This window comes from Eurypyga helias, unplaced genomic scaffold (assembly GCF_000690775.1).
Source record: "Eurypyga helias isolate BGI_N326 unplaced genomic scaffold, ASM69077v1 scaffold2567, whole genome shotgun sequence".
Taxonomy (NCBI): Eukaryota; Metazoa; Chordata; class Aves; order Eurypygiformes; family Eurypygidae; genus Eurypyga; species Eurypyga helias.
Genome location: NW_010262203.1, coordinates 100406 through 115633, shown reverse-complemented (window position 1 = coordinate 115633; position 15228 = coordinate 100406). Strand labels below are relative to the sequence as shown.

General features: G+C 38.2%; 1 protein-coding gene across 1 annotated transcript in view; it reads left to right on the top strand.

Moving 5' to 3' along the window:
- Positions 1-519: 519 nt before the first annotated feature.
- DOCK9 (dedicator of cytokinesis 9) overlaps positions 520-15228 on the top strand; it is a gene marked incomplete at its 3' end in the record, with an annotated part of 114765 nt that continues 100056 nt past the window's right edge. Inside the window, exon 1 of the mRNA XM_010155614.1 lies at positions 520-968. Within this exon, the coding sequence (XP_010153916.1) occupies positions 807-968 (162 nt within the window). The remainder of the gene's footprint in view (positions 969-15228) is intronic.

The following is a 15228-nucleotide window of genomic DNA, read 5'->3' as shown; positions in this document are numbered from 1 at the left end:
TTTTTTTTTTGTTTAATGACTCAGCTATTTGCAGTCAAGGACTAGATAAAGTCAGCTTCTGGCAGATGGGAATTGACTGATACCTTTGCATGCAGGGAAGAAATGAAAAAGTAAAGACAGCTTTCAGCTCCCTTGTGGTTTGCCTGAACTGATAATAACATGCTGATAACACGGAGATTTGACTGAAGTAGGTTTATATAACACCACCATAGCAGCAGTGATCTAAGAATTCTCCCCTCATGTTTTGAGGTGTGGGTTTTTTTTTTTTTTTTTAAACACTGAAAATCACATATAGGTCAAGCAAAGAAATGTTTGCCAGTACGAACTCTGTGCTAAGCATTCTGGGAGAGTGCTTTCTTGCAGCAGATGAGGATTCTTTGTGGCTGGCAGCAGAAACTGCAGCAGTATCTTTGCAGTTTCCTTTCATCTTTGATTATGTTCTAAGGATCTCTGAAATACAGGAGCTCTCTCCCTGACCCTCTGGAATATCTTTTCGTCTCTGTTGCGGAGTACAGCACCTGCTGAAAGCCTCCTATCTTCTACAGCTGAAGTATCCTTTGCTTTTCATCACCCTCTGATTTTTGTCTTCTGCGGCTGGATTTTTGGCAGTTTGGCTTAAGCAAATAGGATTACATTTCAGTAGCTGATGGTTTCTAGTCAAGGAACATACTAAATGTCAGACGTAATGAAGATTGTACAAAGAGATGTTTCTGTGAAGCACAGGAAAATTATTCGAGTCGAGCAAAGGAAGAAATTCTGCAAATGCAATCAGGGCTGCTAGAAATGCAAAATTCAACAGATTTGGAATGGGTTGTACTACAAGTGTGGTTCTGTTTAAAGGCATTCGTACAGTTTTTGAGAGGAACTGTGGTTATATTTGTAAACAGCAAGGGGAAAACAATGCCCTTGAATACACAGCATTCAGCTTGCCAAGTGAAGATTCAGGAATATTGATTCATTCATCCCTGGTAAATATAAACTTGTTTCATGAATAATTTTATCTGCTAATTGAAAGCTAAACTAAAATCAGGATACCATGTTTCTTTTAACTTCTGCTATGTACAGACATGAATATTCCTTGTTGTGATATTGTACGATGTTAGTGCATGTATGTGACATGTAATACACGTGTGCATGCAGCTGTAATGTTGAAGCTTGGGATTCATATCCAGGATATGATTTAGGTCTGTATCGATAGATCTGAAGAATTTGCAATCCATAAACAGGATTGTTACAGAAGGTCGTCTGCTGTTCGATCTTTCTAAACATACTCCTGGAATGTATTTGGCACTTCAATTGAAGAAGAACAGATGATTATATTATTTGGAAAAGCTAAGGAATGCATTGTCGGGAAAACAGTGTAACCCGGGATTTGAGGTTTATTTTTTTTCCAGATGGATTTGAGTACATTTTTTCTTCCTTTTCTCTGAAACAGTTGCATTTCTGTTCAATTCAGTAGAAGGGGAATACAGGAGCATTCTAGAAGAAAAAAATACTTCAAGGAAGTAATAACTGTTTTCTGAACCTGCTTGGCTCTTAAAGGCGCTTTTAGCTGTTGCCTGATGCAAAGAAAACAGGCTTTAAAGTGAGACTGTCGTCTTTGTACCCCCCAGGTGAATGACGCATTTGTGAGTCAGATGTATTGCATTTAGGCTTGAGGGGGTGGAATTGCAATAGCTACCGTGCGCTGCTTGCTTCAGAATGGGGCTAGTTAGGGATTTAAATATTTATTTGAAATGATTTGGGGTTACTTGTTAATTGCTTTGAGAAGAGAGTTGGAATAAGAGGGGTGTGGTACACTGAAATAGCTGGAGGGATTTTAACAAGCTGCTTGTGCCTGCTGGTGTACCCACGCTGTGCAACTGCAGCTACGGAAAGCCTTTAGAAATTTCACAAAGCTTTGTTACGCTGTTCAGATCCTTTCTTGCCAAACTCAAATATAAGGAAAAGAAAGGGTGTGTGTATCTGTGTGTGTGTACATATGCATGCCTGTGTGTGTATATTTCTATGCACACACACGTACATGTATGTTTATCTACATGGATACACCCACATAAGCTTCCAGGAAAGAAGACAGAATAATCTGACTGTCTTCAGATGCTTGATATATCTTACAGTATGTATATTACCCTTCATGGTAGTATTGCATTTTATAAATCATTAATACGGTTTGATATTAGGAATAAAATGGCTTCCTCGAGGTATTAGAATCCTTTTTACACTGTTAGCCATTTTTAAGTTAGCCACGTGCTGGTGGTTATTAGACATTTGTTAAACTTTGGACAATAAATACTTTCAATAACTTTTGCACTCCATTGTATTTAAGACCTAACACCTTTACTGTCCCTAAATTCTATGCGTAATTAGATGAGTGAATGAAGGAATACTTTTTAAAAAACGTAGTGATTCCTTTTTTTGTATTGCGTAACATTTTTCCTTCTTTGTTTCATGTGGTATTGTTCCAGCAGTAATTTCTTTTTAATTTAGCCCTGGAGAATTGGTTTGCTAACTGGCAAGACGAAGCACACAATATACTTAGTCTGCCGTTTACAACTGAAGTTTCACATTTGTCACTTGATTATTTTTTTTTTTTTCCCCCAACTCAAAAATTTTTAGATGCTTTTAAATAATCATACTGGTTTGGGATATTTTTGTGTGTATGTGGGGCTTTTTTGTTTGGTTTTGTGGGGTTTTTTTCTCCTGTATGACTTTGTCAGCTTGGTTTAACTGGAAGTTGTGGGTCAGGAGAAGTTTCTTCCTGGAATAAATAGTTGGAGGTTAGTATGGAAGAGTGTGTGGAATTGCAGAGTCAGAATGACTTCCTGCCCATTGTACTGGACTAGTGTAGTCCCTAAGAATGAGAGTCAGAATTTACAAGAAAAAAAAAAAGGACTTCATTGAAAGGTCATGCTCTTCATAGTCATAGCTGGCACTGGCTATCAGTTTCTGAGGTGTTGTCTGGGGCTGGGGAGCAGGAACTGCTGGCTTACCCCGGAGGTTGGAGAGCAGCATTCGCTGAAGGGTGGGAAGAGGTGGGGAAAGATTCTGTAGTCCTGGCAACAGCGAGACGTTATTTTATGAAACTCATCTAAGTATATACATGGAACTCTTAAACGATATGATTTTTGTACTCTTTGCTATTAAAAGCCTATTTGTCAGTTGTTCCTCTGAAAGGCGGCATTCAGGAGAAATGACCTTGCTTCTCCGGACAAGCCACGCAGGGAGGTGAAGACAACAGGGATCCTCTTCCTCTGAGGAGAAGCTGTAAGGCCAAGACCAAAAGAGAGTGGCAGTGTGTCACCCCCCTGCGTTTTCTTTTATTTTGGCAGTTGTTGCAACAGATGCAAGCGTGGGTGTATGGCTTCACCTATTTGTTTGTGCTCTAACACATACACTCGAGCTGTGAATTCTTACCTCTGCCTTTTTGGCTGTACCTGCTATCTAGTCTATTTAGCCGGTTTTGGGTCAGATATTTCCTGATATAGAGCTGTTGTCAGAACATCAGTTAATTTCATGGAGTCCTTTGATTTAAGAACATGTAGATCCTCTTGCAAAGCTGGTGTATAATATCTGTGAAAATTTCCTGTGAACAAGAAGCTCTTGGGAAGCAGTTCTCCTTGAAGGAAAAATCTCCCAGTCTGTGAAGAAATAAGGAAGCAGAAGTAGTTGATCTAGCATACATTTTTCATATTTAACCTGTAATCCAGAGGTCAGGAGGTTATATGTAAAGTCTTATTAAATCTAATTAAAGTTTTATCTTTGGCAGGTTTGCTTTTTTGCATGAAGGAAATCAAAGATGAAATGAAGCCTGGGTGAGAATGTGAAATCAGGACTACAGTTTATTTCTATCCATCTCATGTCATGCGAACTTGCAATGAAAACACTATTTCTTATCTTTGGGATTGGAACATTTCTAGCCCATCACATATACTTTATCTCCCTAGAACCTAGGGTCTCCTAGGGTCTCTTAGGGTCTTTAGGTCCACATGGGTGAAAATCAATATTTTAATAAAATAGTTTAAATTTAGTGGGAAGATTTAGGTTGGATATCAGGAAGAAGTTCTCCCGGAGAGGGTGGTGAGGCACTGGAACAGGTTGCCCAGAGAAGCTGTGGATGCCCCATCCCTGGAAGTGTTCAAGGCCAGGCTGGATGAGGCTTTGAGCAACCTGGTCTAGTGGAAGGTGTCCCTGCCCATGGCAGGGGGGTTGGAACTGGATGGTCTTTAAGGTCCCTTCCAACCCAAACCATTCTGTGATTCTATGCTAAAAGTTGCATCATAATTAATGAAAATGTATTTTCCCAAAAAGTCCATTAGGGCATATTTATTTTCTGCATATATTGATAAAACATTCTAATTTGTTAAATTTTGTATTAAGTTGAAGTATACAGTTTTAAAATACTAGCTTTTGGCTTGAACTACATGAATTTGTTTTGATTTTTCCTATGATTAAAAAAAATCCATTCTCAACATGATGTTACATGTTATTTCTGCTCTGTTGCAGTATCTTAGGAGGCTTTTTTAATTTTTATATTCAAATTCCAATTTATTGGTAATCATTGTATAACCAATGACTATCCAGAGTGAAGAGTTATGGTATGGTTTAGGGCCTAAACAGCTGTTTCAGATGATAGAATAAGATGGAAAAGGAGCAAAGGAGAATGATGTGGTGACAATAAAACTAACGAGGTTTTAGTAGTTGGGATTTTGCTAATAAGCCCATTGAAATACTCACTGAAGGGAGAGGCTACCTGAGTGTACCATCAAGGCTGATGGAGTAGCTAGAAACTTCTAAAATTAAACAGGCTAGGCTGAAGGGTAGGAACTTTTTTTTTCTTTCTTTGTCTGAAAATTGCAGAAAGTAACATGCTTTTTTCCCCCATGATTGAAATGTTGTGGTTTGGGTTCTTTTTTTTCTGTTTCCTTCTTATGACCTATCCAGCACTGCTGCTTCTCTCACTAAATGTTATAACCTTGTAATTTGGTAAATCTACTTCAGGTGGTTTAGTAGCTGTAGCGTGTGCAAATTGTGGCCTAATAATCTTAAGTAGTCTTTTGTTAAGTCTGATGTGGAAAATATCCTTAATCTGAATAATTTACTTAATTTGTGCTTACACCAAAGTAATGTAGGGCATTTTGAAATAGTGTATGGCCAGCTTTTAATAGCTGCTGGAAACAGAATCACTAACCTTATTTTTTAGCAACTGCAGTTTCTTAGTCCATGTAACCTGTTGACTTGACACCAATGCTAACATTAGTTCTAACTGATTTTTTTGGTGTGTGTGTGAGTGCTCTCTCTGTGCTGCTCATGAGTCATCTGGTTTATTAATAAACTGTAACATCTTTAAGATATACCAGAGTGTGAAGATTAATGATGTCAGTGAGCTGTGTCATTCTGGCAATAACTCTACAGAAGATATTAAAGTTGCAAATGTTTTGATTTCAGAATAATAATTTAAATTATATGTGCATGATTTTCAAAAAAGTCTTTTTTTAATTTAACATGTGATGGGTTTAAACCTTAAAACATTAATTTATTAAAAGACCTTATATTAAGGCTTGTCCATCTGTCTGAATTAACAAATTAATATCAACTTACTTATTTCAAGTAGAAAAGTTGGTAGAAATAAGGTAGAAATATATAAAGGAGAAATTTCTAAGGAATTCATTCTGCTGAGTAAGGAAGTTGTTTTTTTTAATGGGCTTAAACAGCTTATGCAGCAATTCTCTAATGGTGTGCAGACAATTTGTATGGCTTAGTCTATTATTTCACTCTCATAACTTGCTTCAACTTGTAACTGTATTACAAGTGGCTTTTATTCATCAGCAACTGGAGCATTAGACCTCATTAGGCTTCGTAATAAAGAAGAAACAGACATGTTTGAGTACAGCATCTAACTGTTGCATAGTTTTTCATGGGTCACTTGCGTGACAGCACTTCTTTTACCTCCTTTCATCTTACTGCTTTGGGTGAATAAAACCCTGGTGTCTTAATGTGTTGGCTTGTAGTTTTGCCTAGGTCTCCTGATGGCTTCTGTAGATTTTTTTTTGTTTGACCTTTCATCAGACTCCTTTGGGAAGAATGCTTGAATGTCCATCTCTGCTATTCCTCTGCCATCTTGGCAGGGGATCTTTCATAACAAATTCACCTTGCATGCAGTTCCTGCAGCAAATAAACTTCTTGGAAAGGTGCACGTGAAAAGATTGTCAGACATAGGTTGGCAGACACTCAGTGCATTGGCACGGAGGGATAAGATTAAACACTGTATCTTCAGGAAGAATTATTTAAGAATGAAGATGAAATCTGAGGGTAGTTGGTCAAGCCAGTGTGCATCCATCACAAGATAGGTTGGACTAGCACAGAAAGACATCAGGGCTAAAGAATATAGCATTAAGTTGCCTCCTGGTAGAAAATATGTTCCCTTTGAATGTAGCAGTGGGGTCTCTTGGGGAAGCTGGACATCCTGCTTTCAATGTAAACAAGCTGTCTGGAGTCAAAAAACAACCAAACACCACCACACACACGCATACATATACACACCCCCCCAAACAAGTAACTTCAAAGCCTTGTATGATCTTGAGGAATGGGAAGACAACTTGCATGGTGGAGAAGCTGTGTGAGTGGTGCTTTCAAGAGTAGAGAAGTCTTAGTAAACACACAGAGAGGACTTGACTTCTCTGCTCTTTCTTCCTGATTAATACTCCCACTTGCTTTAGGAACAGCCTGAAACACTCATTTGAATTGTCTACAGATGCAGGTATCCTATTCTGTCTTGAAGTTAAATGCAGTTAAAGTAAAGCTGGGAGAGAACTACCAACTCTTCCAGTGTTTTTATTTGTTAGAACTCTATATTGCCAAGTCTGAGAGAGGTTTGTGTATCAGTTTAGAAGCAAACCAAGATGCACTCTTACTTCAGCCCAGGGACAGAGATGAATTAACCTCCTTCGGGAGCAAATCACTCCTGGACCAATTCTTGTAAGATCGGTGTTGCCCAGTGGGAAGGCCACTTCCTCACGCTTGCTTGGAACAGTGCCGCTTCAGTTTGAGATTTGGGGTTTTGCCATTGGTTTGGTGTCTGCGCTGTCGTATTAGTTTCTGATGTTTGTACTGTCCAGGTAGAAATGTCCAGCTGTCGTTAGTCCAGCACTTTTCTCACGGTCAGTCTGCTTGTACCTGTCCTGTCTGTAAGGAGGCATGTCAGAATAGTTGTTAAATCCTTAAGCAGAAGTGCAGCTTTAATCAGCCTCCTATCCAGACTAAATTCTACTGCTTTTTTTTTCTTCTTTTTTTCTTTCCCCTGGAATCATAAGGAAGTCAGGTGTTCCCTGTAAATAAAGATATCTGCTAAGATGTCATAAGGAAGTCAGGTGTTCCCTGAAAATAAAGATATCTGCTAAGATGATAGGAAATCAATCAGTCATCAGTGAGTCAAGCAAGCCCACCTTAAGTTGATACTTGATAGATAACAGTATGCAAAAGTCTTGACTGTGACATGGTCAAGACTTAAGTTAATCTACGTTTTGCATAGCTCCACTGTGATTTTAAGCTTATTTTAGTTTGGATGTGTCACAGAGTAAGAGTGTCCAAACTAAGGTACTGTATCTTATCTGACAAATAGTAATGACTAGCGAGGGGTACTAATGAGAGAAACCATGTTGATGTTAACAACTGTAGCCAAATTCTTATTCCATGAAATAAAGGGCTTTTAAGAAATGCGTTGTACAAAACCAGTATGGACCCAGTAAAAGCAATGGCTGGGAAGATCCTTTAACGTTATGCTGCCACTAAAACAGGCATATCAGTTTTTTGTTCCGCCTTCTTGAGTGGTAATGCAGACCTCACACATTGGTGTTATCTTTTTTCATCAATGCAGTCTACTTACGATAGAGACCTCTTCTGTGTGGTATCTTAGCATCTTTGTCCTGTCCATGCTACTTGACTCTCTCCCTAAAAATAATGTTTGGAGAGTAATTTTAACTAATCAAAATTTGAGACTTGTATGATTCATTTTGATACAAAGAGGGAACGTGATTGTACCTATTCCATAATTAGCTTAATTCTTTACCAAGGCAAGCCACTGAAATGGGACTATTTTAGTTATGCTGTCGGCAACAGGACGTAATATGTGGCACACGCATATGTCATGCCTTTTTTTTGTGTTGTTTTGTTGTTCTTCGATAAGATGATTTTCTTCCTAGAGAATGTGCTCCATACGGGTGTGACTGCAAGTTACGCATTTGCAGTATTTGACGTAGGCGGAATGTGTCTTTCTAACTTTCTGGTGGCTTTTTGTATGTCATCTGAATATAACGTGTGTGGCAGGAAATCGCCAGGTGAATACATGCTGTGTTCCATCTGCTATCAGCTGGCTCTCTTGAACTTGTGAGTATATCCTTCCAGGGCAGGCACGTATCTGGTGGTGACCTACGAAACTCCGACAGTATTAAAATATACATAGCTGCAGCACTGAATCTTCCGCTGATATGTGAAATGTCATGCCTTTAATACAGCTGCAAGGCAGGCTGCCAAGTGTGGGAGGGCACTGCCAGAGAATCTCTTACTAATGGAGATGAGAGCAAGAATTATTGACTTTTAATGGTGCTTGTCGTTCTGCTAAAGTGGGTCCATATTTTCATATGAGCTACAGCCTTAAAAACCCAACCCAAAAACCAACCAACAACCTCCCCACCCCCCCAGTCCCCAATGAAGGAAAGCATCAAAGCATCAAACCCCTTCCAGTTGTCTGTCCTTCTCATTTCTAAAAGCTCTTTGTTAAGAGATGTTGTGAGTTGCCAGGGAATTTGAAGAGCCACAAAGGAATAGAGAACAGATGTAGGATTTTAGTCAATGATGTTATCAAATCCTTCTGTTTTCGCATATACAGGACATGCAAACCTACAGCAGGATTATTCCTTCCTACCTTCCTCTCCCCAGTTGCTACAGGCTGAATTTAACAGTGAACAGATGAGTTCGATGGCTGTAATGATAGCTGGTAGATTTAGATCCACAGGGCTTTGTGATCTTGATGCAGACTCTAAGTGGGACTTGGAGCAAAAGAAATGCCATTAAACCCAACTACTCAGGTTTTATCCTCTTCCTACAGTGAGGCTGGGTAGTCATACTTTCTTCCTACCTGGTTCAGAGGAAATTCTCTTACACTGTCTCTTCCCTTCCTTTCACTTACTCTTCATTATGTGGTATTGTGCAGTAGGAAAGCAAGCTCTTGGGGTGAAAAGTGATTTGATGGAATAAGAGGGTGTATGTGGGGAACTTGCCTTTTGGGCAGCAAGTTTGCTGGATGAATCACTGAGGTATGCTGGGAATACTGCAAACTTTACCTGTGTAATTTTGTAATTATATAAGTAATTGCTTAAGGGTATATGATGCAAGAAGAGACCCAACTATTTGGCTACTGGAAGTAATAAGAAAAGTACTGTTGTTAAAATTACCACGAGAAGTCCTTCAGGCTGCTGTGTTTGTAAAAGGATGAAATGCATTGTTTCCCTAATAATCTTGAGTTATTTTGCAGATAGGTCTCTTTGGCTAGTAATTTCCTGCCATTTGGGGAGCCATGTTGGAAATGCAGTCAAATGTCTTTTGTACAGTGACATTCTTTGTTACTTGCGTTGTTTTCTTGGATTCTCTGTTGATCTTTATTCAGGTAACTAACTACCTGATAAACTGAATAGTAGCTTTTCTTTTTAAATTGCAGTTAAATGGTTTAAAGCTACAGGTCATGTAACAAGTTTAAGTTTTCATCATGTCTTAAAGTCCTGGTTTTAATCTTTCACTTTTTGAATCATTGTGTTATTGGTACAATTTTTTAATATAGCTCTTTTATAAAGTAGCTTACCTCTTTTGAGTCTGTGGTGCCTGCGTAAGCAATATCTCATCTTTTTGTGTGTGTGGTTTTTCCCTTTTTTCCTCTAAGTATTTTTTTGTGACTTAGATTATTGAGATAATTATTAAGTCCTCAGCAGAAAATATATGTTAGAAATGCACCTCAATTTAGCAATTAAGATCTGTTTCATGCAGGATATAGCTCTGGAGGTATTGCTTTGCACTGTTGTTATTAAATAAAAGAACCTCCTCTGATAGTATATGTGTGTTAATGAAATGCAAGCTAGAAATTACATTAACCATTCAGTAAGAAAAAAATTAACATTTATATCTTTAAATTGATGTTAGAAAAATGTTGGCTTGTTGGCTTTCTTTTTGTTCTTCATCATGTTTTGTGAAGAATGGAGAGAAAATCACATTTATACTGAACTCAAGTAACGCAGATACATTCAGGAAGAGTATCTGACCAGGATAAAAGCGTGTTGCAGTTAAAAAGTAGAATCCTTTGTTTAAGTAGTTATTTCTCGTGGTTAATTTAAGTATATAGTATTTTAAAGTCTTTATTAGTGTGCATGTTTGCAAGTGCCTTGTGCATAATAAGGTTGTGCATTTCTGTTTGTAGTTAAGTATAATTGCCTCCCATCTCAATGAAACAAATTCCTGTTTGGCAGCTGCATCCTCAAGTAATGGTATAATTTAGTCTAAGCTGTTCTGTACTTCCGTTTTCTGAAAACAAAAGGAGCTGGTGCAAAATAAAAGTAAAATGTAACTAAATGTTCTTGAACTATTGTCTACCTCGATTACACAGGAAGATCTGTTTTTTTTTAAATTTGACTGAATGGCTAGTTTCCTTCTTAACTCTTCAAGAAGCTTTACAGAGTGGTGTTTTCTAGAGTTTGGTGTGTATATATTAGGCAGACTGCTTAAAAGTAAATGCATTGAACATGTTTTTCCAAGAGGAAAAGACAGAAAAATAGTAAATCGCTGACTTGACTAATAGTTAATTTTATTATTTCTTTCCGTCTGCTCATTAGAAACGGGGTTGCATTGTGGGTGGGATGGACAAACTCCTGGTCAGACTTAATTTCACCATTACACTAAGCTGAAATAACAATATATTATGTTGGTGTGAGAGCAGAGGGAAGGGGAAGAGGAAGGGATATTAACATCTTACATTAGGTCTGAATGGTCAGAAACCTGTGCCTGAAGTTGCACCTTCTTAATATTAGTAGTAAAAGAGGATATTTGAGCTTCACCACAGCTCAAATCTTTCTTCAGATGAAGGTGACTTTCTCTTCTGTTAGAGAATAGATAAAAATCCATGTCAAGTTAAATTTAGGATGTCAGCTATATTGAAGTGAGATAATTAACTGTCCAAAGAAGTGGAGCAGAGTTGGGAGTTGAGTGAAGGTGGTGGCTTAGTTTCCACAGCTGTCTGGTTGCTTTAGTGGACAGGAAGTTTAATGTAGGGATGTGCAGCTCTGGGGAGTTGAATTTTCTCTTGGGTGTATTTTTGCTTGGTAAATACAGCCACTGAGGTTTGTGCACATGGAGGTTAGAACTCATGTGTGTTAAAAAGAAACAAAGGGAAAACCAAAATAGCCCTCTTAAAACCTGGAGAAACCTGCTCATCACAGTTCACTGTTTTTTTCCAGAGCAATGTAGCATACAATCATATGCTAAAACTACTGCGTGGGGGAACCTGGGTTAGTCACACCTTAAAGTTCCTAAAAATGTCAGCTAGGTTGCATACAAAATTGCTTTGCAGTACACTAAGGACCTGTCCAGAAATGAACCCAACGAAGATTGCTGCCTTGTATTTTGCGGGTGTGTGTATGCTGAACAGGATTTATAAGTAACGATCTAGTAGGGGAGAGTAGGTGGGATCACAAAAGCAAACTTGGAGCATGACTTGAGTTTACGTTGCAGTTAAGGACAAGAACGGAAGACGCTAACCACAGAGTGCTGTGTAACCTTGAATCACGAGGCCAAGAGGCACTTGCGAAAACTGTTCAGGAGACGGGACGATACTCCCCTCGTGTTTTGTACTGTCAGCAGCAAGAAAATCCTCTGGAAGCCAAACACAGCGAGCGATGGCTGGCTGGTCTTCATGGCTGGAGAGCTGAGGTTGTCAAGTGGCTTCACTCAAGATGTGCGAAGATTTTTGTCGTCTTGGTGTTTATTTGGAGGGTGATCAGTGATGGACATCTGCAACGCAGTGGAGGGTTCTGAGAGGAATGAGCTGAGAGCACTAGTAATGTGCAAGACAGAAGTGAGCTCACTGGTTCAAGCAAGCAGAGAGGCTGAGGGAGACTGGTAGTTTACTTGAAGAGTTAAGTGCTTAAAACTTGAAGGCATAAAGAGGTTTATTTTTGAGTTAGTATCTTTGTAGAGTATTTAAGATTTTTACTGTGAAGACAAGTTGATGTTAAGGTAAATGTTTAATATGGATTTAGCACTAAGATTAAAAAGACCATCCCTACCCTCAGAAAAAAGTAGCATATCTGTTTTGTACTTGGTTAGTGCCTGGTTGTTGATAGTACTCGAGTAACTGATATTAATGTAAAAAAACCCCACCAAACCCTCCACCCCCTGGTTTTGTACTTCTAAAGAGGCCTGGTTGTCAGTAAGTGGCTGATTTTTACATTAAAAATATTTCAAAATATTAAAACCTTGATTTTTATAACTGCTGTAAAAGACTTGGACAGCCTTGCATTTAAGAAATGCACATTCTCTTTTGTGTTCAACTCATAACCTTAAGGCTTTAAAATGGATCCACCTTTTTTTTTTTTTCTCCCCAGAGGAATACAACTTGCGTAGGGGCCGGTCTTTGTCTGTTGTGCATTCCCACCATGACAGATTTAGCAGACTGCAGCTGAGAAGTTAGACTAGTTTGTACTGCTGCTTGTGCCGGGAGAAGGCTATTGTTTTCACTGGATCACTGGCATGTTCGTTATTTTTGATGCCAAAAAGCATACGGTTTTGCTGCTGATTGTATTTTCAATCAAAGAATGCAGGCAAGAACAAACAGAAATCCTAAAAAAGAGCTTATTATAGAGTCTCTGCAGCAGCGCAAGGATGCAGGTCCTTGTGAAGAAGTGGAGAGTCCTGTGGTAGCGCTGGTAAGAATTGTTTAAACGGGCTATCTCTTACCTGTAACAATTCCGGTTCTGTTTGCCAGTGAAAAACTGCTTAATCTGATGCTAATGAGAATTTCCAGCATTCTTACTAGTGAAGGTGTTTAAGATTTGGGCTTCATTCTTTGTGTGTTGTCTGCCTTTTTAATTATGTTTTTTGCTGTTTGGTTCTTTGAGTGTGACTTTGGAATTTGGTTTTCATACTAGCTGCTTTTCAGTGTCTGTTCTGTCGAGCTCTTTCAACCTGGCATGAAAACTACTTATGCTTTAAAATCCATTCCAGCACCTGTATGTAACTTCCCAGCATATCTTTCAATTAAAATATATTTGGACTCTCTAAAGACGGTGTGTAGAATGGTTAAATTTTATGTAATGTTCTAAGAACTGTCTAAATAATTCAGGTGTACTTCTGTGAAAGGCTCTATTTTTTCAATGCAGATTATTCAGGAATTTAAAGTTTTAAAGTAGTTTCCAGTGAGGGAAAAGGGAGTATTTCTGTGTGTGGGAGGTAATCAAGTAAGAGCATTTTTTTTAATGTTGCTACACGCTTAGTTCTGGTGGAATTTTAATAGTACAGCAAAAGAACATAATAAGCAAGCTATAATGAATCTACCAACTCTCTCCAGCTAGGACAGTAAATCTTTTCAGATGACAGAGAATGATTGTTAAACTAATAATTTATATATCAGTGAAAGAAGTACTTTGATAGTTCTTACTGAAATTCCAATTTTGCTTAGTAATATCTCATACTTAATTGCTGAATTAAACGGTGACGCTCTCCTATTTGTCTGGCTGTGCTTGAAGTTAGTGGGAGCTGTGGTCCTCAAATTATGGTCTCCCCACCTTATTGAGCTTCATGCTGCACATTTGAGAATTGAACTAAACCATTTCGGCTATCTACGTTTAGTGATACACAGCTGTAACTTTATGGGAATTGTTACTGCATATAACTGAAAGCTTACATGTGTGTTAGTAAGACAAATGTTCTTTTCCTTCACACTGTTTTCTTTAGTTTCATTCCATTCAGAGGAGTTGTTAGTAAAACGTGGTTTGTTTTTTTTTTTTTTTATGGGTGTGTTCTGATTTCTGGTCCAGATTTTCATCAGTACAATATGAGCTAATCTTGTGTGTGCTTTCCTGCCTTTGGAATGTTTAACTTTATTTAGAACTGTTTTTATTCCCCCATGAATACTCAGAGAGGATATTAGTGTTTCTGCAGATACTGGAGCACTGCAGTTGGTCAGCAAGCATATGTACTTACTTAAAATATATAAAACATTACTGTGCTTACTTATAATCATTTATGAAGTACATCCTTATAATTTTCCATGTGCTATTTAATTTAGTGTTCATAGATCAGTATACCTCCAGTGTTGACAAAGCAAAGGTCAGTATTTCCAGGGAAGAACGTTTAAGTTCCCCACAGGTCACTTAAAAAATGTCTTTGCTGTCATTTCAGTTGGTATTTTGGTCTTAATCTGTTACATATATAGACAAGTGTATATATGGCATGTAATTATAGATATGTTATAACACCCTTTTTGCTTCTGCTTTTGTCTGGTTTATTGAGGAAAACTAGATGAAACGGTGCAAGGACACTTTGCACGTGGTGTACTGCTGGGCACAAAGCAAAATGTAGGGCGCTAGGTTTCATTTAACACTGGTGTTTGGGTCCATTTTTATTTCATTCTGTTGTGATGTTGCAGTAAATTTTTACTGCCACAGTGAAAATAGTTGTTTTCTCGCTGGTGTAAGGTGCAGTAAGGTAATAAATAAGACTGATAATGTTGCTAGTTTGTGTAAAAATGTAAACAGCAGAACTTCTTTTTTGGTTAGAACCCTTAGAATTGTATTAGATAGCAGTCCCCAAAATCATCTGGAACAGGCAGCTTCTGTTGTACTCCTATAATACTTCTCATCAACTGTCACCTAAAACATTCTTTTAGGTGTGGATGTATTCCTTTTGTGTGGGCATATATAATGTGATTTACCTTCAGTCAAGGTTTTTTTGGGTATTCTTTATAAAGATGAGGCAGAATCAGCTGTCAGGACTTCAAGGAAGCAACAAGTTTTTTGTCATAGTTGTTTAATTCTTTTAAATGCAGCACACGAAGTCTGCTACAATATTGGAGGAACTGAAGGTTTATAACTAAGCATCCTGTGTTGAAACATTGAAACGATGTTATTTGTTTGAGCCCCTGCCTGAGTTAACTTTTCCTGGATAAGTGGGTAGGTTCACAAGAGCAGTCAT